Source organism: Mauremys mutica, chromosome 12 (genome assembly GCF_020497125.1).
Source record: "Mauremys mutica isolate MM-2020 ecotype Southern chromosome 12, ASM2049712v1, whole genome shotgun sequence".
Lineage (NCBI taxonomy): Eukaryota > Metazoa > Chordata > Testudines > Geoemydidae > Mauremys > Mauremys mutica.
The window spans coordinates 80,934,467-80,961,458 of NC_059083.1; the positions used below are offsets into that span (position 1 = coordinate 80,934,467).

General features: G+C 39.5%; 1 protein-coding gene across 7 annotated transcripts in view; it reads right to left on the reverse strand.

Annotated features, from left to right (window-relative positions):
* Positions 1 to 26,992, reverse strand: part of RPTOR (regulatory associated protein of MTOR complex 1) — a 284,447-nt gene that overhangs the window by 187,889 nt on the left and 69,566 nt on the right. For all 7 annotated transcript variants that reach the window (XM_044983138.1, XM_044983137.1, XM_044983135.1 and 4 more), the window contains one exon: positions 103 to 261. In XM_044983138.1, the coding sequence (XP_044839073.1) occupies positions 103 to 261 (159 nt within the window). The remainder of the gene's footprint in view (positions 1 to 102; positions 262 to 26,992) is intronic.

Sequence of the window (26,992 nt, forward strand, 5' to 3'; positions counted from 1 at the left end):
CATGAAGTCATTTTAATTCCTGAAAATTAATCTGCTCTCCTACAAATAGTAACAGATTTCACTGTGCATGCTCCTTTTTAACCACGCTTCTAGCTGACACACCTTGTTGAAGACCCAGATCTCCCCGTTCACTGTTGGCCGGGGAACACCATGCCCATTGTAGTGAAAGAGGACCCTCTCTTCCTTGGCATTTCGACGCAGTGATGTACATAGTTTCTTAACTTCGTCCACCGTAGGATCGAGGCTCTGCTTGTACCGGGCCTGGTGATACCAAAAATAAGTTAACGGTTAATTATGTGCACATGCATACTTGAGATGCATAGAAGCATAAACACTTCAATACACAGCAAACAGTATGCATTACATAGAATGCTTACTAAACAACCGAATGGCAAAAACATTTCTGCCACTTTTCTTCTCTCCGCTGTTTGACCACTTCATCTGTCCTGTGCACACCTTAACACTGATCCATTTCACCCAGGGACTGCTACTGGCATTCCAAATGCCTCAACAACTTCAAACAGCTGCTTTTATTTACTGATTTTAAATCAGCCTATTCCAACATTGTTTTCGTTTCCCTATTCACAATTCCCCCCCCGAGGCTCAGAATTGACCATATTCAGTCTTGCACTATTGACACATTTATGGTCAGCTATTTCCGCAACCTTTCAGGGCTAGATATTGGTTCTAACCTTGAAAGACCCGAAGTATCTGTGTAGAATAGCTATTTTAGGTGACTGTTTAAATGTTTTTTAATTTGTTTCCCCTTTCTGAGCTCTGTTATAGTTGGAGTCTTGGTACAAAGGCACTTTTCTTTACTAGTGGATACATACAAAAATAGCCCCAGTAAAAAAAAACGTAACATCTAAAACAGTTGGTCTCAATCATTTTTCACCTCAGAGCTAAAAGCCTCCTGCCATTTCTTGCTGGACCCACCAAAATGCTCTGCAGACACAAAAGGATTGATGGATTGAGGCCACACCAAGAACCCATAGCTGGTTTGGGGTAGGGGCTTGCTGGGCACTGAGTAGAGATAGCAGGAGGAGTGAAGGGGTGCCCAGTGGGGACAAGGTGGGCTGATACCCAGGAAAATCCTGGCCAAGAGAAGGGAGTTTTTCCCTCCCAAACACAACACTCAACTGGACGGCTACTGCTGCCTCCAGGTTAGGAAGAATGGGGAACTGCGGTGAGGTTTCAGCAGGACTGAACATAGAGGCACAGCAGATATAGGAAAAGGAGAGAGCAAACTGTCTTCTCTCCCTCCACCCATTACTCTTGCAGGGTTGGACTGCTCTTAGGATTGCCACTTGTGTGCAATGCAGACAGTAATGCAGATATCCTAAAACTCATGATAAAATCTTTATACTTCACTATTCCATCATGTATTCTCTACATACTGATATAACACACTGGAAGTGCAGTTTTCAACAACTTTCATGTTGAAAAATCTGTAGCAACATACCAAAGACATTTTGCATAAAGGAAGAGGGAAATGGCTAAGTACTGCACGCAGGTCAGGGCAGGGGCCAAGTACAATACTATAGTAACTGTGTAGACAGATGAGAATGTAAAGAAGGTGTCCTAAGATATGAAAGCTTTTGCCAGAAAAAAATATGCCTCCTGATAAAGGTCAGAAAAATAGCTGGATTGTGGCAATAGTTCAGTCTAAATATAATGAAGCTATATACAATTTCAGTAATAGCGTCACTTTAAACTATGTAGGTTTCTCCATCACAATAGCTCATTAACATAAACAGTTCTGCAAGGTTAGAAATGTTACTGGGTCTCAAAATGAGCTCTCTCCTCCTTTGCACATATGAAGGACTATGCTAGAAGAATGCTAAATTAAGATATAGTCACTTTAAAGGTCAGCTAGTGGCCAGGACATGCCAAAATAGGTTAAATAAGCCTGATGAATTATGGGAAAATAAACTAATGTCTGCACTATCAGCCAGCACCAGTTAACGATATTCACCATTAACTCAGACAAATTTTTTGAACTATGTCATGTCACAAACTTCTAATCTACTATAAGACTGGAGTGTTTGACGGAGCTGACTACCTAACTTTTAGCTATTAACATCAGCTATCAAGTTACTCCAGAGTCCGTGCACTTCAGGCTTACTGAATGTGCCATATATGCTAAGGATTTTATTATTAAAATTATTCAAGATTTTTATATTAAAATTATACATCATAGTCTGACATCCACAACTCAGAACACTGAGCAAATTGCACCACAGAGTACATCTTTTCTGACAAACACATTCCAACAGAAACCATGCACCTAAAACCCCACACTGGATACCTGTAACCTGATGTTCATGCAGCAATGTTGAATGGGAAACAAAGACACCTAAAGGAGCAGCAGCTTTCACTTTCCTTCTGGGTGATCCTATTATAACCTTGGATACTGCATCTCAACTACAGCTCAGTCCTAACGTTGTGTTACAATGTTACATTGTAACACAACATTATAACACAACGTTACAAACATGAAAATCCCAAAGCATTTCAGCCCACATTGGAGCATAACTTCAGTAAAAATCAATGCTACAAGACCATTCTTACTCAACGACTTGATGAGGGAACTAGAAGTAACCATGACTTTAACAAAGCCACCCACCATAGAAACATGCATCCACTGTATAAAACCATGCAGATTCCAATGCTTGTGTGTCAAGGGCCATGAAATCTAAGCAAACATGTTCAGCGAATCCTCCATGTGAAAACTGGCTTGCTTGTCAAACTTAAGGTGTACTATTGCGCCAAAGCCTGGTGACAAGAAAATGCCTTTTAATTGCCCTTTGGATAGTCAGAGTCTCTATCTCTCCCAGACACGCAGAACAGACGTACCCAAGGGACTAGAAATCCGGAATCACAATGGCCTCAAGAACTAAAGCTGCTATATTACAGCAGACAAGAACTGCATATAATAGGACAATCTTGAACAGATACAAAACATTTTTTACCTTCGACTGTGCACCTTAAGTACAGTTTTGCAAGCTACGAAGACAATTAAATCATTTTTAATATATTAAAGGATTTCCATAACCACTCCCTGTACAACATTTTACATTTTTTGTACCTTTAATGAACACAACAGACAGCTAAACAGAACCGTGTTAATTGAGAAACATTAAAACCAAGTTAACACTCAGCATTTCAAGCCAATAAGCAAAAAGAATGCCTTGCAGTGCCTGGTTTCAGCCCTCTAAGGCACAATCCTGAGTGTGCAGCATTCCAGCAGCAGTCACAACAAGGAGGTTAAGGAACAGAGGCCTTGTTCTGTCACACTCAGATGTTCTTTAGGAGTTTCCTCACTAGGCAAAGGCAAGGGAAGACAGCCTCAGCACTGGCTTCTTTCTTATTCCTTCTCTCTCCTCACTTATAGTATTATTATGAAGGTGCTGATTTGCAAAATGTGCATCTTAAATCATATTCTGCCTGTTGGCACCTTTACAAGACACTATAACCAGAGCCCTCAAGTAGTGGGTAATTTTTCAATTCCCACTTCTTTTTTTTGTTGTTGAGAACTTACTCATTGAAATACACCTCACGTCCTTTTAGCATAAATATTAAATACAGCTCACAATTCATGAAGGTGAATGCATACTTTAAAACAAAAGCCTGCAGATCTACAGATCTGAGACAAACATATCATTTACACATTTATAAACACAGGGCTGCAGGAGGAGAGGGCGGGAGGGGCAGCAGAGCCTGTAAATGAGCAGATAAACGCCTACCTGTCAGCCAAGGACTTTTAGCCATCAGTCTACTCAGCTTATTCTGATGCACATTACAACAAGCCAATATCTATTAGTTTTACCCATGATGAGAAAAATAACCAGTCATTTGTTTTGTGTTTTTGATAAGCCTTTAAACAACTACAAGGAAAGTCCAGCTTTTTACTATTTCACTGAGGGAGGGAAGGGGTGGCAAAATAAGGGGTGGTAGTGTGAGGGAGTTAACATTCATAATAAGATGATAATTGCACCAGTTTCTCTTTCCAGAACTGCTACTGCAAAGTCTGTAGAGGGCAGAGAGTGGGGGACTGGAGTACAAAGAAGAATGTGAAAACACCAGATTTTTTTTTACTCTTAGTTATTTTACCAGATGTTAGATTGCCAAAGTGAATTCTCTAAAATACAGTGTACAGCTGTTGTCCGGTATTGGTGACAGCTCAAATCTTGTACAAACAGTAAATAAGGATACAGGAATCCAGACCAAAAATACATATCACTCATCTAACGAAACTGCAGCTTAAAGTCTCCTTTCCAACAAACGCTCTCCTGCATTTTGATTGCTTTGTGTCTTAAGACACAGGCATCCCTATCTTTCTACGAAATCTTGCATCTATTGCTTGCAATTTTATTCTGTTCTCCATGAAGGAATATTTTAAACTCTGAACAAAGCTCCATTTAGGGAATGATGGAAGAGCTGAGATTGAAGTGTTCTCTGCTCAAGCCCATCCTGTAAAACTGAAATATTTCATAGTGCATGTTCATTTCTATGTAAGTAAAAGAAAATAAAGAGTACCCCTCTGCAACAAAACACATTAAAAGGAGAGCACAACCAATAGTTCTGTAGCCTAGAAGACATAACTGTATTCTGCATGATGGATGTTATCTCCTTTGCCAAACCATTAGATTAGAAACAGCAAATTTTGAATGGGTGACAGAAGCTGCAGTTTACATGGAACAGAGTTAATTTCATGAACAAAACTGTGTAAATCTTCTACAAAAACTCCAGTGAAGGGAGCTCTATAAACACTTAGGGCTTGGCTACACTTACAAATTTGCAGCGCTGCAGCAGGGTGTGAAAACACACCCTCTCCAGCGCTGCAAATTGCGGCGCTGCAAAGCGCCAGTGTGGTCAAAGCCCCAGCGCTGGGAGCGTGGCTCCCAGCGCTGTACGTTATTTCCCACAGGGAGGTGGAGTACGGACAGTGCTGGGAGAGCTCTCTCCCAGCGTTGGCGCTTTGACTTCACTTAGCGCTTCAAAGCGCTGCCGCGGCAGCGCTTTGAAGCGCTAAGTGTAGCCACAGCCTCAGAGATTGCTGACAACAGGTTATCCTTGGGTGGGAACTGAAAGACCATTTTCCTCGGGATGCAGTGGCACCATGCCTCCATGGGTCACAACTGAGAATACCAAATTCAGGACAAACTGCTGAGAAATAGGGCAGAGACACCCCAAAACTGGTGGTTATTCTCCCATAAGATATACCAAACCAGCAACAAAAGTAAACTTCTGTTTCAATACACTGGCTCACAAGAAGTCAGAAAAGCAGTCTCCTTAGCTATTCCAGTCCTGGATTCAACACCCAGACACTAGACTTAATGATGAGTGGTTATTTAAAACTAATTTCATCAAACAAAAGGGTTTTTCTGATCCCAAAGGACCAGCCACATACTCAGGTCAATATATAACTCGGATCTTACCCAATAATCACGCGGTTGCCAATCCTTTAGTATCTAAAATCTAAAGGTATATTTATAAAAAGAAAGAAAGAAAGGTGAGAGTTAAAATTGGTTAAAGGAATCAAATACATACAACAATTGCAAAGTTCTTGGATCAGTCTTGTAGCAGTGATGGAATAAACTGCTGGCTTGTTAAGTCTCTGGTTGCTTCTAAATGGGAGCATTGGTTAGAATGCTCCCATTAATATAGGTTCATAGTCCAGAGGTTTGAGCAGGAAAGGGGCAAAATGGAGATGTTTCCAGGGCCTTTTACAGCTTCTGCCAAGTGAAGGGAAACCCATTGTTCTAGCTGAGGAAAATTACAGGGAACAAGATGATATTTGGAGTCACATGTCCATGCATGATTTCACTTAGTCATAGCAGAAGCCATCACAGGAAAGTCCATTAAGTGTAGATAGGTGTCTTCCATGGCCCATTGTGAATTAAGTGTTAATTGACGAGCCATTTCACTTGAACAGTCCCTTCGAGAAGTGCAGGCTGAATACCATGTGGGTGTTACATTTGAAATACAAGTACATAGTTAATATTCATAACTTCAGATACAAAAATGATACAAGCATACAAATAGCATAATTATATTCAGCAAATCATAACCTTTCTGTAGACACCTTACTTGACATATTTTGTACAAGATTTGTTGCAATTATATAACACTGGTAGCAACAATGATCTACATGGTCACGGGCGGCTCTAGGTATTTTGCCGCCCCAAGCACTGCAGGCAGGCTGCCTTCAGCGGCTTGCCTGCGGGATGTAGGCAGACAATTAAACTCATTGATGAATCTACTGGAAGTAGGGTGATATCTCCCATGCTTCCCCCATCAAGGTCTCTTGATTCAGCTCTACATATAATGCTAAAGACATTAGACATATCGGGGTACAGGTCCACACTGCTAATCAAAAGCCACAACTACTCATTCATTATACTGTTTTGTAGAATCTATTTTGTTTTGCACTGAACTATTTACATTTCAGTTTTCACAGCTCTGAGAAACAAAGCAGCATATATCTTTGTTCCCACAGTCAGCCCAGCGCACTTGCTTCACAACTGTATCAACTTTATAGCCTACAAATTTGCAGCTTACAAATTCACAGCCACTACCCTCTTCTCAAAAAGATTTGCCAAGGGCATTGGTATATAAAATCATAATACCTTTGGTTTTAAGATTAAGTGGACTGAAATGCATCACTATGCACTAACCCTGGACAGTCGTTTCTTCCAGGTACTGGGAGAGTGCATTAAATCTTTGAACAACGCTGACATACTAATTAACTTGCTGTCGAGGAGTGTTCATTGATCCTAGAATTCTACCTCAACTTCTGACTGGGAAGGCGTACCTTTTCTAACTCATGGTTTTGTTTTTAATGTCTTTCTTTTAGCTTTTAAACCTATTTCCTTCTCGGCTCTTCCAGATCTTTAGAGTTAGTTTGTCTCTGCACAGGTGTTTTTCATCCCTCTCCATGCTGCATTGTCCTCTGTCATTATTTTCTCTCTTAGTTATTTTCCATCACATTACTCTTGCCCAATACATTCTTTCAGGATGTTAGAAAACACTCCCTTGCGCTAAAAGCAATTATCTGAAAAGTTTCTATGAGGCTTTAGGTCAGTACCCACTACTCAGATAGTAGTTTATATTATTTTTAAAATAAAGTGTCATTAATTATTTTTTAAAGTTATTGGGCCACTGATTGTTACAGCACCTGAAGACCATGCTGGCCTCTCTTATCTTACACTAGTTGTTAACAAGAGGTAATAATAATTTTCTATTACTGTTATTGGGCACTGGCATACCTGGTACAGTTTTCTTCTTTTATAATATTTGTTGGAATAATTTTCTTTAGTCCTTGGCAAGAAGCCTTTGCCTCCTGTCACAGCTATCAGACAGGACAATTTGGATTTCCATTCCTTTGCAAATGCTGTCCAGCTATATCTGTCGTTCCTGGCTGATGCCACAATTTAGCCTTAGAGCTGTCAAAATGCCACGCTGAAAGGCACTGATGAACAAGTATGAAATTGCTGAAAGTGATGTCTGTTGGCTTTACCGTGTGAATATGATTTTCGATCACCTTAATGACTCAAGAGCAATAACCTTGGGGAGTCCTGATCTGGACAGTCTTTTGATGATTCTATTTATGCAATCACAGCTACAAGCTTTGCTTATTTATGCAATATTACCACACTATAATATCCACACTCTCACACTGAGAACTGTACATCACCATCTATGATCAGGTCTTATTTACTCTAACTGATTAGCTTAAGATTCCATTTCAAAGCAAACTGAAATGCTGGAGACTAAGTTCCAAAACCTCAACAGAATCTAAACATTAACATCACATTTTAAAGCAGAAATTGAAAATCATTCCTCTCCCCACACCAAATAGTTACCTAAAAATCAACTACTCAGTCTAGAACTCTGTATTTCAGATGCTACAGCTCAGGATAGCAGACGCATCTGAAGTTGTGTAATAGGTGAAGATCCCTGCAGAGTTTTAAGTAAGGTCTTGCATTCTCCACAAATCAAGCTATACTTAATTTCTGCAACAAGGTTCTTTAATTCTGTGGCACTCCCATATAGCAGTCTGGAAATTCCCAAGTAACTTAATTTAAATTAAAAACTTGATTTTTCAATGAACTAAATGAGAAACTGAATAATACATTAATTACAGTAATAACAGTTTTATTAATTATTATTATTTGTGTTATCCTAGTGCTGAGGAGCCCCAGTCATGGACCAGGATCCCATTGTGCTAGGTGCTGTACATACATAGAACAAAATGACAGTCCCTGCCCCCAAAGACTTTACAATCCAAGTATAAAGAAAAGAGCATAGATGGAGCCTCACGGATGGGGTCGTGCAAGAAAACAATGAGACTACTGGTCAGCATGATTAGGAATATCATCAACAGATTACACGCATTATTATGTGAACTTTAAATTTTAATGTTGCCCACCACCTACACGACAATTGTTAGTTTTCAATATGCCACATATTCCAGTATTTGACAATACACTGCACTGAAGACATTGTTAGGGGAAAGCTGAAGTTTTGGCTGCTAGAGTGGGGGCAGTTCCAGCTTCTGGCACTGAAGAAGGCATGGAAAGCAGTTTTAGACTATAAATTAAATGCATTAGCTGGATGTTTTTTATAGCATGCCTAACAGCAAAACAGTTAAAAGAGAGATTTAATAAAGCATCTTTGGGTTTCCAAGTTGCTGCATTGAAAGGGAGCATTTCATACTTGTTTCAGGCTGTTTGCAGACTCAGGAAGAAAACATTACATTGTTTTACTAGTCTCACATTTTCAAGTCTATCTCAAAAACCAAGTGGGCTAGAAACAATTTTACAAAAAGAAAAACAGACCATGGAGTACATTTTTACAGTCTTGGTTTGATTGATGATGCTACCAGTTACCCTGTGAGGAAGATCCCTGAAATCACATCTGGAAAGGAAAAATTGTTTAGAAAAAATTGCCAGCGTTCCAAAAATTAATACGGTGCCTGGTTGATATAAGTATGTGGTGTCTAAGCTAATGTTACGTATTTGTAAATGTTTAGCAACTAACTTGAAAAATGTTAGTTATTGACGTATTTAGGAAATTTTACATAAAAGCTTGAATATTTAAATATTTACAATTTTAAAATATGCTTAAATAGAGTCTTAAGCATCTATACTTTATCTTATATACAGTTCACACACACGTCAGTCATCCTTTGCTTCCAGTAAATGACAGAGTGCCTGTCCTCATGACAAACCACAAAGACATTCATAACCAGCCTTCCAGTGTTCAAAATATGGAGCTCCCATCCTATCTGAGAAATCAGAGGCCGCTTTCCCTACAGCATAAATAATTTACAAATGCAAACATATTATCTGCCACTACCCTTCAGTCATAGAGGCTGTACTGCCAGTCAAAACAAGAAATATAGAGAGTCAGTCACCCGCAAAGTGAATGGATTTAAACATATAAAACGTACACAACCTTGGAAGCTTTAGAGAGAAGGACAGTGCTAACAGGGCTGAGAAAGTTAGGGTGACAGCTTGAATGGTTATAATTTTAGTTAACTTTTGATTCATGCAATGCAACTATTATAATGCTCTAGGACAGTGCACACACTATTTCAAAATGTATTTCATTACATAATACACAGTAATGTGATTTCATGCTCTCTGTATGCTCCATTCTATGCATCCGATGAAGTGGGCTGTAGCCCACGAAAGTTTAAGCTCAAATAAAATGTCTTGGTCTCTAAGGTGCCACATGTACTCCTGTTCTTTTTGCTGATACAGACTAACACAGCTGCTACTCTGAAACCTGTCATTAATGTAACTGACAATGTAATTTGCCAATGCTAATAAAATATTTTAAACACCCTCTGAATAACCCTAGGTACCCCCAACCAGACACACAGTCTTGAGCAAACAGGCTTTGCGACAGGTCCTGGAGATCAACAAGTTCAGGCTTAGCAGGCAACACAATTACAACTAGCAGGTCAGGGTCTCCAGATGCATCAAGATCACCTCATGGCCAAGGTGTCAAAGGCAAAGGAAAGATTTGAAAGAATACTTATGGATACTCTCTTTCACCATTAATCAATCTCCTGATAAGACTAGCATCATCTCCATGCCATGCCATTAAGACCTAGACTAAAAGGGGTCTACAAATGTGAGGACGCCAGATGTTGCCTATAATAGCCTCTGCAACAGTGCTGGTTTATTTTAAAACAATCAGGGTAAGAAAGGCAAAAGGAAGATGCATACACATTGATCCACCTGCCACATATATTGGCAATAACATGATTTTCTTGTCCTATGGATCCCTACAACCCTATGCATATAGTTATTGGACAACATTTATTATAAACATTTGAATCTCAAGCCTCACACAAAGTAATTTCAGGAACAGGATTCCTTAATTAATAGTCTTGTAGAAATCTTGTCTGCAAAGGAGAGGAATGGAGAAGGGGACGAGGGATGTTCTCAGACTGATGTTATCAATAGGTTTTCGATTGGGGGCGGTAGGGAAGGAGGTTATATTCTCTGTTTTATGTACACAACTTAATATTTAGGTTCAGTCTTCATAAGAAAGGGCAGTAACAGGAAGTTATTGATTTAGCGGCTTTACCACTGTCATGAAAAATCAATCTCTAAGAGATCACATCTGTAGAGACTGTATGTTTCATACATCAAAACCACACAGATCACATACAAATACTTCTCGCCTCAAGAAAACTGCAATGCTGTGGTGTTACATATCCAGGGCTTGGCACTGACTTTTGGATCTACAATATTTCAGTGTCATTTCCTCTCAAGCTTCCTGTGCTAGATCAGTAAGTCTGGTTTTGTGTTTGTGTAGATTTCCCTTTCAGCATACCAAATGATGACTAAGCCACACAACAACTAATATGATTAGCGGGTCAGGGACAACACCTGGCGAAAGCCTTCAGTGGGTAACAGCACAGCCACTAATTTAATAAGCCTTAGATAAAGGCACTGCATTGGTGGTAGCGGTGCTGCAACCACAGCAAATGAGGTAATGATGGAGCACAAGCATTACTGCCTTTCCCCGGTTATTCTATACATTTCATGAGGGATTTCATTCTTCCAAAGGATAAATAAAACATCTACAGGTGAAACACCAACCTCACAAAGATGAGTTTCACTAGAGGGGAAAAACCAATTCACTGGATTCCTCAATTTCTACCCTACTGGGAACTGTCGGAATATTTATTGGCTGCACAGAGCAATCCTGCAGTTCCGTGGATTTTTTGCACTTGAATGAATGCTCTGCTTTGAAATCATTTGCCTAATTACATTTTTTAAAAACTTTTAATAGAGTCAAAGCATAAATCAAGTGTAGTCAGGAAATTCAGAGTTAAAGCAGCCCCTTTGCCATGAGTCATTGTCTTATGCTCAGAGTGGTGAGAACTGCAGCAGCTCAGCAGTTGTGCAACAAAGTATTGTGGCTGCCACCTAGGAGATAAGATTCGTTCCCCAGGTGGGTCAACCCTGCCAGATGCTGAGCTTAGGGAGCCTAGGGTAGTTAAATAGGAGAGCGTTCTGAAGGTGACAGTTTAAGGGAAGGAGTTGTTTTGGGTTGCTAATGCTATTAATAGGCCACTAGGGCAAGAAAGGCCTCAGAGCTTGGCCGAGGTTCCCATCCTTGGATGGCAGTCACTGGCACAATGTGTGATGACAGAGAGACCAGGGCACTCCTCTGCTTTTTCATCAGGAAAAAGTAAACCTCCAAAAGGAGAAATTTAAGAGGGAACAGAATCTGTCATGAAGTTGCATGATTAAAGCCTTGATCACCTATTTCCCTGCAGCTTAAGACCGGAATTCTGGTTCCAAGAAAAGCTCCACTAAGTTACACCACAAGTGTGTGTGGCTAGATACCAGAGGGACTGAGGAAGGGCAGAGAAGCCATGCCATTTCCCATCCCAGCCCTAAACAGAAAAGCACAACAGTAAAAGCTGCAATACCTGGATATAGTTTGGGTGAAGAGTAGAAAAGACAGCAGCTGTAAATAAATAGCTTGGCCTTTATTTGGCCTTTGTTACTTTACATTACTTTAATTTTGCATTATTACTGTAGGCAGAATAATAACACACAAAACCATTCATCTTCTATTACTGGGAACCCTTTGTGATCCTGTTATACTGATTTATTGTGTCTATGCAGTCTCCAAGTGGGAAGTTATTTTGCAATGGTGATTACTTCTAACAATCCCAAAATGGCTTACCCTAGAAACTTCACATTGTATTAATATGTTGGTATTAAGGAGGCCTGGTGCTTTTGGATAGTTTAGGGGAGACCATAGGGAAATTTAATTATTAGAAGCAATTTCCTCAACTATTATTAAGCTGCAGAGATCTTAACTCCTCATGGTGTCAATCTGAACAGACAGAGGGAAGAAAGCAGCTGGGGAAACTACCTGGGGGTGAAGCAAGCTCAATCCTCATGTAACTTGGATCTCCACCTTTGTAAAACGTAAGAAAATTTGCAAAAATACAAAAAAGTAAAACTTGGTTAAACTATAATTAAGGCTGTAAATCTGTTTCTTAAGGCAGTGTTTCCCAGCCTAGGGAGAATCAGATGGCTGGCAGAGGGTGCATGAGGCATTTTTGGTGAGCAGTGCCAGGTAGAAGGGGTTACGATATATGATCCCTTTGACATGTTTTCATTGTGGCAGGCCGGGACAGTTCAACTGTGGGACCAACCAAGATCAAAGCAAGCTGACCGGAGGTAGGGGGGTGTTGAGAGTTTCCATGTTTGAGAACACAAGCCACGCACTGCAGGAGAAGAACCCTCGACACCCCCAAAACATTGCACATATTGTAAAAGCACAAAGTGCATGAGCTCCACTATGGGGGTGAAGAGTGCAATACAGAGGCCTAGAAAGATATCAATAAAAGTGAACTTGAACTGCAAAAAAGGAGGAAGACAAGGTTGTTAAACAAGGAATTGTTAATGCTATAAATATCCCTGTTCTTCAAATCTTCAGAACAAGACTACATGAGATATTAGTAAAGCAGATTATAGCTGGAGGTATATGTCTATGTAATTATAAAGATTCCTGATGGTGCTTTTAATTGAACTATTGGATGTCTCATTCACTTCAGGCCAGAGAGGACACAGTTACCTGCCATCCAGAACACTAAGCCCTGGTCTACACCAAGCTCGGGGGTCGAACTAGGGTACGCGAATTCAGCTACGTGAATAACGTAGCTGAATTCGAACTACCCTAGTTCGACTTACTTACCGTCCAGACGCCGCGGAAGCGAACTCCGCGGCTCCAGGGTCGACTCCGGCAACTCCTCCTGCCGCAGTGGAGTACCGGAGTTCGAACTAGCGCTTCCGGGGTTCGAACTATCGCGTCTAGATCAGACGCGATAGTTCGAACTCCGAGCAGTCGAACTCGCCGCGTCGACCGTCCCGGTAAGTGTAAACGTACCCTAAGAAAGGACCGTATAGTTTAATTATAAGAGTAACTTAGGACACCCCGCCCCCCGCCCAGTGTAGACCAGGCCTGATATGCTTTGAAGTATATAAACAGACCAAGGAGACAAAACAGTTTTTTTCCAGAGGCGAATGGCCAACACCTCTTCAGCCCAATCACAAATCAAGCCTGGTGTGACCAAGAACAATGGACTATTCACTTGCATCAGAGATCACAGAAAGCTCATTTGCATTGCAAAATCACATGAGACTGCAAAAATTAATATGGTGTCCACTCCTTGGTGGACACAGAAAGCTGAGCCCCAGAAGGGCTTCCTGACTTTGAAAACAAAGATAAACTTTGAGGATATAAGGACCTGCTGAAATGCTTTAGGGTATCCATCTCCTGAGGGAACAAAGAAACCAACTCTTTGATTCTGTGAGGATAGGGTCATGGCTGGAGCAGTGAGCCATGCTGGAGAATATTAACAAGTTGGTGCAAGGAAGAAACTATGTTAGGCAGAGCTATCTGTTGCTAGAATTGAGTTTTAGACACTAGAAAGCATGTTATTTTTGTTTCGTTTATAATCCTCATGCATCTCTTCACTGTTTGAAATCACTCAAATCTATGTTCTTTGTTAATAAATATATTCTTAGTTTTCTACAAACCATTTCAGAGCTGTTGTATTGGCGTAAACATGAGTCTTCAGCAAACCTAACAGGCTGATGTGTACCCTATCTCTTTGGAGGCAGTGAACTTAACTTCTGTGAGTGCTCAGTGAAAGGGACTAGACACTGCCAAAGAGACGGTTTTGGGGAGACTCAGGACTGGAAAGGCGGTTGATGCACCCCGCAAGGAGTAATCACGTTGATGGAAGCCAGGGTGAGGCTCTTGTGCTGTGAACATGCTGCTGGTGTCAGGGCTTTGAACAAAAGTTGCACAGCACAAACGCATCCAGGGTTACAGGGCATGCATGCAGTAACAATGCCTGACTGGTCAGAGTGTATCCCCATAGCAACTGTCCTGGAATATAATCCTGATTTGCAAACAACTCTACTATTCTAGAGGTAGGCCTCTTCTGTATACAGAGTGATATCATGTGGTCTTGACATATGCCCTCTAGTGGCTGTGCTGTGCCTTGGGTCAGATTTGAACATATGTCTAAATGGAAAAGATATTAAACACCAGACCCTACCCAGGCATGTGCAGCTTATTTAAGACTATATAGATAAAAGGGATCAATTACCTAATTATTGAAAGAAAGCCTAAAACTGCTACCTGAATTTGAGAAACAGATAAAACATCTACAGAGTGTTTATATATTTGTACTGGGAACAAGTCCCTTACAATGAAATTAGTATAGGTTCGAAACTCAATAAAAGGTAAAGAAGCCATTGGTAGTTTCAGACCATGATGGTGTGCAAACACCAAGGGACCTTCACATAGATCAGGGGTAGGCAACCTATGGCACGAATGCTGAAGGCAGCACGCGAGCTGATTTTCAGTGGCACTCACAGGTCCTGGCCACCGGTCCAGGGGGCTCTGCATTTTATTTAATTTTAAATGACGCTTCTTAAACATTTTTAAAACCTTATTTACTTTACATACAACAATAGTTTAGTTATATATTATAAACTTATAGAAAGAGACCTTCTAAGAACGTTCAAATGTATTACCGGCATGCGATACCTTAAATTAGAGTAAATGAATGAAGACTCAGCACAGCACTTCTGAAAGGTTGCCGACCCCTGACATAGATGTTCTCTCTGAACCGTAGGTGCATGCATCAGGGCCTGCTGACCGACGCTAACCTAACCAATTTGATCATACCTGGGATTCAATTGACACACAACTACAAGGGTAGGGAATCTGGATGCAGAAGGGAAACCACAAGGTAATATACCCATAAGAGAATATTCATAGTCTGATGGCTCTGCACTCCGTCATACTTCTACTCAGCACCATATTCAGTGCAGTGGCTGTGATGGTCTTAAAGGAGCTATTCCTTGGACTACACTCACATTGTTTATTATTTGATAGCACCCAAAGAGTGGTGGCGTAGCAGAGCAGAGCATGGAGGGCACTCCAGGAATAGGTGCGGCTTGGAAAAACAGCATGAAGATGTTTGCTGGGGAAACAGGTGAAAGGATAATCAAGGCTGGTATCACTGGCAGAGCTCAAGGGCTGAATTAATAGAAAGCTTTTAATGAAAGAAAAGCATCCATAGAATAGAGGGTTTAATTGCTAAAACATTTACTAATGCTTTACTTTTCATGTCTTCTGTTAGTAAACTCTAGCCTGCGGAAGCAAAATAATTTCACATAACTAAATTCAGAAACATCTCACTGTTTTGGAAGTTAAAATTTTATTTATTGTCACCTCTTTCAAAACACAGTTTTCATTCCAAGTGGCCAGTAAGTGGGATTTAAGTGAACAAAACATAGCAAATATGCTACTCCAGATGAGTGGATTTGTTTTGGTGTGGCAAGGAGTCTGTCCTTTCAGGTTTTAATAACAAAAATTAAACTGCAGCCTCATTTGTTACTAATGACTGCCAAAAAAATGCAAATCTGAGTGAATGAAGTAAAGCAGCTGCATTTCTCTTTATACAGTGTGCTCAGTTTGAGGAACCATGTAACATTCCTTACCAAAACCATGTTTACAAAATGTTCCACATTTATATTTATTTGGACTAATGTAAAAATCCAGTACTCCAAAATAGAGAGGCCTCCTGTACAAACATTAAGGATGATATATCAGTAATATAATTCAAATGTTAAATGCATATATGTTAACACGGCGCATGATTATTGCTAAGGGCTTGTCTACAACTTAATTCAGATTAAGGTAGGGTCTGAATTTAAAGCAGAATAGCTATTCCTAAATAACTCCATGTGAGGACATTTATTCCAGTTTAGTTTAATCCAAACTAAACCAGAAGAAAACACACTTTTTCAGAATAAGAGAGTGTCCAAACATGAAGGCATTCCTGAATAACTATACATGAGAGAAGCCCTTACTTTCAAATTTAGATAAATCTATCACATCTAACCAGCAAGAGATGTGCTAAAGAGATCAAGTAAAAGTATTCTCTGAAGTGATTCTCACTCAACCCGAAAAGCTAAGAAATGGCCTAGTACAGACATAGTTAGAGGGAGTAAATGCACCATGAAAGAAGGCTTAGGGTGAAGGGGGGGGGGGTGAAACGTACACAACCAGGGAAGGTTTTGGAAAGAAGTCAACAATTTATTTTTGAAAGTCCAAGAGTTGAATGAGTTGAGAAATGCTGAAGCAGCAGAATTGTGACAGGGTAATGCAAAAGCACTTATCCACAAGGTGATTCCAAAAGAACTCAGATATTTCAGGTCAGTGCTAAAAGATAACAGAATGAGATGCAATACAACTGGAAGCTATACTGACACTTCTCAGTGTCTTTGTTGGCATTATTCCTTGAAAAATAAGATGTGGTTGTGGTAGGAAGGGAGGAATGCTTACAACTGTCCTACCAAAAAGATAATGTTAAGAAAACAGATTTTACAAAAAGAGTTCATACTACTGCAGGTTTTCCCCCGGTGTGGAACAGGAATAAATTCATTTTAACTATGTTTGAAAGCTTTCCAAGACTAGACTACTAGTAGGTATGAGTTTGAATGCATCCCTCAGGCTGGTTTCAGAAATTCAAGACTTTGAGGAAAGAGTTTATGTTGCCTGTCTAAACAATCCTCAAAAAACATTCTTTTAAAGGTTAAGATTTCACCTCTTCCTTTATAATGAATTGTGCACTGATACAAAGGTACTGGACTGACAGACTTGGAGCCTGAAGCCTTCTGTTCAATAATGGCAGTGCAATCTTTCCACCATGCGACTCAGCCCTGACCTGGAGGGGTGAGATGGTAGTGCAGTCTCTTCATTGAGTCCTTAGTTCCATCTGAAACTGCCAGCTAATGGTAAGTATGTGTCAGTCCCAAAAACAACTTCTTCTGGTTTTTAAACCAGGAAGTGATACTGTTGACAGTTTATCAGGAAGAACTTTTGTCATGAAGGCAGAGATCACTTCTAATGAACTTTACCATGTTCCTCCCCAGAGGCTTTACTCATCCATACCTTGAAACAGAGTATCATCCACAAATATCTACATGACTATTGCCATGTATTTAAGTACAGATTCCCTTGGGCATCTCCAGTGCCTCAGGAAAAGTTTAAAACTGGGTTATTGATCAGTTAAAAATAATCTGACCCCACTGTTCACAGTGATACATCCTTCCCCAGAAATCAATATTACCATGCAGAGAAAAGATGACACAACTGGCTTTAAAAAAACACACCAGCTGTATGATTTAAGAAAATAAGCCACACAGGGTGGGGTCCCAAGATACAACTTTACTAGCATGAGTTACTAAACACACAGAATATAACACTTCCCAGCACAAGTGACCGGCCTATTCAGATTAAGAAATTTAGTTAATTATTTGTCCTAGCTGCGGCGGATGTGGAATTGCTATATAATAATCTAACTTTTATTTTATGAACACAGTATATGCCCTTAGAGAGAGGAGAAGTTATTGTATATTGAGGCAATGGAATGCTTATTATATGCCTATATTGTGTTAATTAATTGGGGGCTGTTGGAAGAACAAACAGGAAGGCAACACAGCTCCCCAGATAAGAACTATTAGCTTAGAGAATCCTATATCCGGTCTCCATTGAAGATGCCCACCTTGTTTTGCCATACTAGGAGCCTAGAGATCAAAAAACCACTAAGTTAAAAAGGTTTCAGAGTAGCAGCCGTGTTAGTCTGTATCGGCAAAAAGAACAGGAGTACTTATGGCACCTTAGAGACTAACAAATTTATTTGATCATAAGCTTTCGTGGGCTACAGCCCACTTCATCGGATGCATAGAATGGAACATACCGTAAGAAGATATTTATACATACAGAGAACATGAAAAGGTGGAAGTACCCATACCAACTGTAAGAGGCTAATTAATTAAGAGAAGCTATTATCAGCAGGGGAGAAAAACTTTTGAAGTGATAATCAAGATGGCCCATTTCGGACAGTTGACAGGAAGGTGTGAGGATACTTAACATGGGGAAATAGATTCAATTAGTGTAATGACCGAGCCATTGCCAGTCTCTGTCAAACCTAAGTTAATGGTATCTAGTTTGCATATTAATTCAAATTCAGCAGCTTCTCGTTGGAGTCTGTTTTTGAAGCTTTTCTGTTTCAAAAGTTAAAAACCCTTCTCAGGAGCCCTTCTTAAAAAGCTGCTTACAATGGTCAATTGTCAGCACCATGCAGGGAGACAGGCTGAAAAATAGCAAGTCTCTAGTAATTGGACTTTCCCCCAAAGAAGATGAAAGGGAAGGGAAGCGTTAGTAGCTGGCAAGTATGCATATAGATTGGTTTATTTTTATTTATTTTATAAAATCTGTTTTCTCTTAAATGCTTTTGGTCTAAATAAATAATACTTTTGCTTTGCCTGTTTAGTTACTGGCTACCATTGTCATTACTCTCAAATGGAAATGAAAAGCCAGTTCTTCCAAAAGGTAGTCATAGTTGATCACAGGGAACTACAGATCAGTCAGAGTGGGAAAATCACATGATTCTACCCTGGTAAAGGACACAAGATAAGGAGCCAAGCATATTATCTTAGCATACAGCTCTACCCAAAGCTAATCTACACACCATTGCCAGGTGAGAGACACCAAACTACCACCTGTGGGATGCTTGCCCTGAAATTCACAGGGGAAATTTAATTTTTTTGTACCTAAGAGTATAGACATAGGGAGTAGGCTTCAGTTCTAAGTTATCCAATATATGCTTAGGATTTTCTGTAGCATCTATTATTGTAGTATGTAAGTTGTATTGTACTAAGTTATACTGTAAAATAACAGAGCATTAGCTGCTTGAGGGCCACCATTTTTTCTCTTTGCCAGCCAAACCTACTAAATGAAGCTACTGATAGATCTCTGCACTGTTTAAGGTTTATGCCCACAAAACCAAGCAAGTTCAAAGTTATGACTTTTGCCCCAGTTTGCTCAAGTATAAAGATGTCACCAAAAAGAATTACTTTATATTACACGGTTTGAGATTCCCATGGAACCCAGCCAGGGAGGGAAGAGCCATGGGATATGCATTAGAAATTAAATTTCAGCTGCAATGATCATTTAGATTCTACCTATTTCCTTAATATCAGCAGCACTGCCTGTGTATAGGTTTTGTACTCCACACAAAATTTACCAATGAACAGTTCTGCCCAGATTTCTAGAAAAGAAAAAGGCCAGCAAGACTCTAGGACGAAACCAAGCTAGAGGTCTTTGAATTTCCATACCCTATTTAAGAAAGGGACACACTAAATAATGAGGAAAGGGATGATGAAAGGCATTGAAAAGGGTGGGTGAAATCCAAGATATCAGATAATCAAAATGATTTTCAAACCATGCTTCAAAATATTGCTTATTTCTGATATTACAAAAAAGCTAACAAAAGCACTCTATTCCAAGACGACAAACGCCATCTTATACAGCAGTTTCACTAAATTAAGTTCTTGAGTGATGCTTCCCTTATTTATTTTATGTTTTATGTAAAAGACAGTGTGATGGCAGATCAGAGAACCGTAGTTGACAGGGGGAATAAGTGAAGTACATCAAGATCAGCAGCTCTATTTAAGCGTTTCAAAGTCTGCATCACAGCCTAAAAGGGAAGGAAAGGAGAAATTCCATTCAGCTGATGACAGACTTCACGTTTTGCTAATTATAATTAGCACTTGGCTATTCCAGATGTAACATGTTGTCGCTGTACCAAACAGAACAGAATCTATTGGTTTAAGGAATAATGAAAACAGAATTAAAGTTAATCGTAACTCTGGTGCTGAAGTTGTCTTTTTTTTTTTTTTAAACTACCTAGGAGACCAAAGTTACAGCCTAAGCCTCTTTTCCAGTTCCACGGGCCAAGCAGGGTTGGACATCCTGTGAAGGCAGAGTGTTCAGCTCTCAGCAAAAGGAGTAGAAGCAGCAAAGATCACCACTTTGTGCTATGACAGGACCCACTGGGAAATGTAGGATCAGTTAGGATGGGCTTTATAGTCCCATCGCTACCCTAAAACAGATGCTGTAGTGTGGATCCTTTAAAAGGCAGTTACCAACCAATAGAGGGCACAAAGGAGGAAATCCTCAAAAGGAGGATCCCTGCTCCCCACATAGGTTTGACATAATGAAAAATCTAAAAATTAGTTGTTCCATAATGCCACCTTCCGTGTGTATATTTTATGAGGATATGTAATTGGGTAAATAGGCAGAACCACACCAAGGATTTAAATCCATTAACTATAAACTAATACTGGTTATTGATATGCAAATGTTTTACTTGACAATAAGCCAGTAAGTGACTCCATGACTTTCAGTTGGATTTGCATTTCTTTAAGCACACTAAGGACTTGAGTTTTAGTGGTTGATATAAGATCACCCAATAGATGTCAGCTGCACATGGCAGTAACTTAGGGTATTACTACCACATTACTTGTGAGGATGATGATTAAATCATGTCCACATCTCACACTGAGGAAACAGGACGGCGGAGGGGAGTTATGAAGTGATGATTGAAACTAATGGTTTAACAAGTTCATAAGATGCTCCAAGAAGGAAAAATATAGGGTAGAGAGGTTCTTACAGACCTACTCCCAGCTGAAAATAAACTGCTTGTTGAAGGTTAAAAGTCAAGAGCTCTAGCCCTTAGGAAGGTGTGTTGTGGCAGGGACCGAGTGAAGCTGACCTCAGAAAGAAAGCAGACTCCATCAGCTCCTTCTCAGTTCTAAGGAAGCAGAATAAATGGCTACAGAAACTGGAAGCTTTGTATTAAAGATGAATGTTTTTGTTAGTGTTAAGGCAGGGGGACTCTGCGGCAACCTCTGAATTCCTGGGTTCCTGGCATAGGTCACCCATTTTCACTTCTATGAGGATCTCACACTAGTATGCAAGAGTGCAAACTGCAAAAGCCACTGCATGATTAAGTGTAATTCCTAGATTTTGCTCATGGGAATACTAATATTAGAATGCCAGGGGCTGTAGTTTCTAAATTAGCTGTGACCACCCAAGAAAGATCTTGGGGAGTCGTCATGGATAGTTCCCTGAAAACTTCTCCTCAGAGCATAGCAGTGATTGAAAAGGCTAACAGTATGTTAGGAACTATTAGGAAAGTCATAGAAAATAAGAGAGAAAATGTAATGCCACTATATAAATCTATGGTGTGGCTGCACCTTCAATACCGTGTCCAGTTCAAGTTGTCCCATCTCAAAAAGAATATGATGGAACTGGGAAAGGTTCACCAAAATGATCAAGCATATGGAATGGCTTCCATACAAGAAGAAACTAAAAATATTAGGGATGTTTAACTTAGAAAAGTATCAGAGGGGTAGCCGTGTTAGTCTGGATCTGTAAAAGCAACAAAGAATCCTGTGGCACCTTATAGACTAACAGACGTTTTGCAGCATGAGCTTTCGTGGGTGAATACTTCTTCCCTTGCATCTGAAGAAGTGGGTATTCACCCACGAAAGCTCATGCTGCAAAACGTCTGTTAGTCTATAAGGTGCCACAGGATTCTTTGTTGCTCTAACTTAGAAAAGAGACAACTAAGGGGGGATACAATAGAGGTATATAATAAAAATGGTGCGGAAAAAGTGAAGAGAGAAGTGTTATTTACCCTTTCTCACAATACAAAAACCAGGATCACCCAATGAAATTAACAGGCAGCAGGTTTAATACAAACAAGAGGAAGTATTTTTTTCACACAATACACAACTAATCTGTGGAACTCATTGCCATGGATGTTGTGATAGCCAAAAGACAGGCCCCTTGATGGCTATTAGCCAACCTCATGCTCAGGATGACTTTAAAGGTCTGACTATCAAAAGCTGGGAGTGGAACACAGGGATGGATCACTCCATAATTGTCCTGTTCTGTACATTTGCCCAGAAGCTCTGATACAAGGCACCAGTGGAGACAGGATATTAGGCAAGATGGGCCATGGTCTGACCCAGTACAGCAGTTCTTACAGTGTGTGTAAAAGCAGCTGTTAATCTCCCACTTTCATGACAGTGAATTCAATCAAATTTCTTGAAAAAATGAAACTAAGAAAATTGCAGCCTGCCATACATCACTGTTTCGCAGAACTTCAGTTCGAAGAGATAACACTAACAGTTCTGCATGTAAGTTTAACTCTAACTCAAACCAACGTCAGCAGCATGAATTCAGACTCCCCACTTCAGGAGGCAACTGTCAGTTTGATGTAACATGTTCCTCAGCAAATCTGGAACAAATTTTCCATAAGAGACATACAAAATATCCATATGCACACCATCAAAACAATTTCACAGCCACAAAGTGGAGTGATTATGCTGTGTAATGCAGCAGAGAGCAATATCAGAGTTTTATTTTCTTGATACTAAACACACTGGAAGCATATAAAAACATGTAACACCTTTTATCAGAAGGCTTCCAAAGAATAGAGCACCAGTGTCCGGGAAGTAAGATACCACATTGGAAGATTGATTGCATAGAGTTTGTATTTAGCTTAATGAATTTTGCTGAAAGAAGAACTCTTGAGTATACAGTAATTCAAAGAGAAAAGAGCAAAAAATACTAATTATTTTGAAATGCTGGATGTCATTATGGAATTTAAGTCTGTATGTAGACACCTACACATATACACTACTGTCTTGAATTTCATTCTTCCATAAAATCTTTACCACAATTTGTACCACAATATGTGCTGGCAAAATGAAGGTAAAAGGAATAGTTGTTGTTTTTTTTAAACCATACTGTTCTGGAGAGATTCAGCCTCACTAAACATGACCTAATATCACATTTATTACTACAATTTGTTATAGTTTTGCAACTATTGCTGAAATCAAAGTACTTTCACCTGAGCTATACACTTCCTTCCCCATACCTTTATTAGATAAACAGTGATAAAAGTACTAGCATCACAAACCATGTTTGACATTTTTTCCATTATACTCAGTATTGAAAATGAACTTCACTAATCATGCATGAAAAAAATCATTTGCCACACAAAGTATTTTCAGTTTTAACATCTATCTGTACTATGCAAGATCAGTTTCTAAATGCAACAGTCTCAGCAGCCAAATTTCATTAACATGATGTTTTCATATAATGGTTTATACAATGGTTTATAACAGTGCCTGACAAATCCTAGTATTCTCACTATACAATTTAATAATATAGAAATGAATAACTAATGGTGCAAAAAATTGAAATACATCTTTATATAAAAACTCTGCATCAGCCTATTTAAATTGTCTAGTGGATCACCATTTTAAATGCTGAGCCTATTTTAATTCTGATGTATGAACTGTATTTTAATAGTGCAGTGTTAACCTTGGCTTTAATTATGATCTTAGGAATAACAAGTACAGATAAGTATTATACTGGTAATAATTATGCATAATATTGAAGCACTCCAACAGTTTAATTACTAACTACAGATAATACCTCCTTAGCTTAATAAATCACTTAGTTTTAAATGCAAAATATGTTTTGATAAACATTATTAAAGTAGTTATTAAACTAACATTTTAAAATATTGTTTTTGTATATATTTCATTGAATTCCAAATTCCATCCAAATGCAGCTTGACACAAATCATGAGCAAAAATTAATCTAGAAAATAATACATCATTCACCATTTTCTAAAATAAAAAAAAATGTAAAATAAGATTCCGATTCAACATATATTAAGCTATATATTAGAGGGGTAGCCGTGTTAGTCTGGTTCTGTAGAAGCAGCAAAGAATCTTGTGGCACCTTATAGACTAACAGACGTTTTGCAGCATGAACTTTCGTGGGTGAATACCCACTTCTTCGGATGCAAGACTTGCATCCGAAGAAGTGGGTATTCACCCACGAAAGTTCATGCTGCAAAACGTCTGTTAGTCTATAAGGTGCCACAGGATTCTTTGCTGCTTCATTAAGCTATATAATTGCTTTAAAAAATTCTCTCTCTTCTTCTTCCTTTATGCCACTTTTCCTGGTGAGGGTTGCAGTGGCAGCATGGAGAGTAGGGAGGGCCAGATCTTCTTTTCCTCTGCAACAGCTTTCAGCTCCTCCTGAGGGATTCCCCAGGATTCCCAGGCCAGCAGGGAAATAGGATCCCTCCAGCGTGTCCTGGGTCAGCCTCAGGGCCTCTGCCCAGTGGGACGTGCCTGGTAGAGTTCTAACAGAAGCCTCACAGGGGGCATACTTAGCAGGTGCCTGAACCACCTCAACTGGCTCCTCTCGATCCGGAGGAGTAGCAGCTCTACTCCGAGGCCTTTCCGAATAGCCGAGCTCCTCACTCTGTCTCGGAGAGTAAGGCCAGCCACCCTGTGGAGAAACCTCATTTCCACCACTTGAATGAACTCAACTTAATGCCAAGAATGCTTAAACAAATATGTATTGGTATAGTGTATAGATATACAAAAAGAGGTACCAAATAGAGTGTAAAGGCTACAAATTAACATGTTTTAATGGTTGTCAACCAAAGAGAATCAATCTTTCCTTTAGGAAAATAACTAAGTATAAATGCAACCTAAGATTAAAATCAATAATTTAAATCAAGGTTTCCTTCTTGCTGATTTAAATCATAATTAAAATTGGCGATTTAAATCACTGATTTAAATCAATCCAGCCTGAAATTTAACATGCACATAACACTTTCCCCAAAAAACTAATGAGAAATCTATTAATAAGAACTAGATGTTGACATGGAGAGCATCCACTTGGAATAACTAATACACGCCAGCCAAGAGATTGTCATACCTTGTAATTACACTATAAGCCACCACAATTACACTTCAGTGCTGAATCGTATGTGTATAATTTACACAGACTGTATAAGAATCTGCTCCGTTTGCCCAGAGAAAGAACCATTGTGAAATGATCTAGTAAATATTAGTTTTGCCAATTTTCTTAATTTTTGGAAGGCAACGAAATAAAATGATACATGATGTAAAAGCTAGAAAATAAGGAACAAATTCTGTTCTCTCCCCCCCACCCCCAGTTACAAAGATAGTTTGGTGGCTTTGATGGGTCATATCACAAAATGGTGTAACAGGATTTTAAGTACATACCGGGACACAACTTTAAAACTTTCTTAATCAATAGACCGCATAACTGCCACACAACTGTGTTATTTTAGTACCTTTTCCCCTTAACCTCTATTTTAAGAGCTCTTTAAAATTTCAGACTCCGCATGTGTCTCCTAGCTTCTTAAAAATAAACTCAGACATTACTCAAGGTTCAGTTCAGGCTGCAGTACCACACTTTGGTGCATAAACTCAACTCAACGTTAGATAATTTTTATCTCCTGGGACAGCGCATGTGCTAACAGGTATTCATGTTAGAGGCAAGAAAAATATGTATCTTTCAGTATTAACAGACATTCAGTGCTAGTTGTGCTCTCAGACTGCTGGTTGCACATCAAGAGTGCAAGAGTGTTCAGGTCAAGGAATAGAATACTGGCTGTGAGGAAGGAGAAAGAATAGCAGAAAGGTGTGATAGGTGGAGATTAGTAACAGGGAAGTAGAATAGGAAAAGGGGAAGGTGTAAAGATAAGTGTATCTTGACTCTTCCACTCTATCCTAGGGAAATGAACAGGATAATAAATATAACTCTCCAATTTCCCCCATGTGGCACCAGAGTTGGATATAAAGCTTCTGAAACTATTTAGAGGAAAAAATAAATGTCTTCATTAAATGCAATTTGCATGTCCAACCCCCAATTATCAAATTCTTGTTCAGAGAATGTTCAGTGTTATTTACTGGATAAAGAGCACCCCAGTCACTTTTAGTGGATCTGTAGCGGGCTCTACTCTGCCCCTAATCTGATTCACTATGTTTCACTGAATACAAAAACAACGCATTTTTAAATAGGTCAAGCAGAGGCTGGGTGGTAATTACTGAAAAACAATCAGATTTGAGCAGGCAGAGCTGCTTAGCCCTTTCATGAAACCTCTCTGATAACAGGTCTTTTTGCATGTCTTGTATTAGGGCAGAGAAACATCAAGAGTTCAATGGTCCTACAAACATGCTTTGACGTGAAAATCCTGATCGTCTGCCAACCCTTGCCGCAGCTTGATAGTGTTATAGAATCACAATAGCAACTCCACAGTTAAGGATCTAAGATACATTGCATTCTAAGGCTGACATTTATCACTGCTCTAATGTCCAAAGAAATGCTCCCCTGCCACAGGGGGGTGGCACTGTTTAAGGTGGTCCAGAAAAGCTGCATATATGACACTTCAAAAAGTGATGAGTATGATTTTTAAGGATTCTAATATTTTTCCAGTGCCATCTTAAAACCAACTTGAACTGGTATTATTAGCATAGGTGCAATCTCTAGGTCAGTGGTTTTCAACCTGTGGTCCACAGATTGTGGAGGGTCTGCAGACTATGTCTAAGATTTCCAAAGAGGTCCATGCCTCCATTCGAGATTTTTAGGGATCCACAAATGAAAAAAGGTTGAAAACCCCTGCTCTAGACCATAAGGAGAAAGATAAATTAAATTGACATATGCAGCA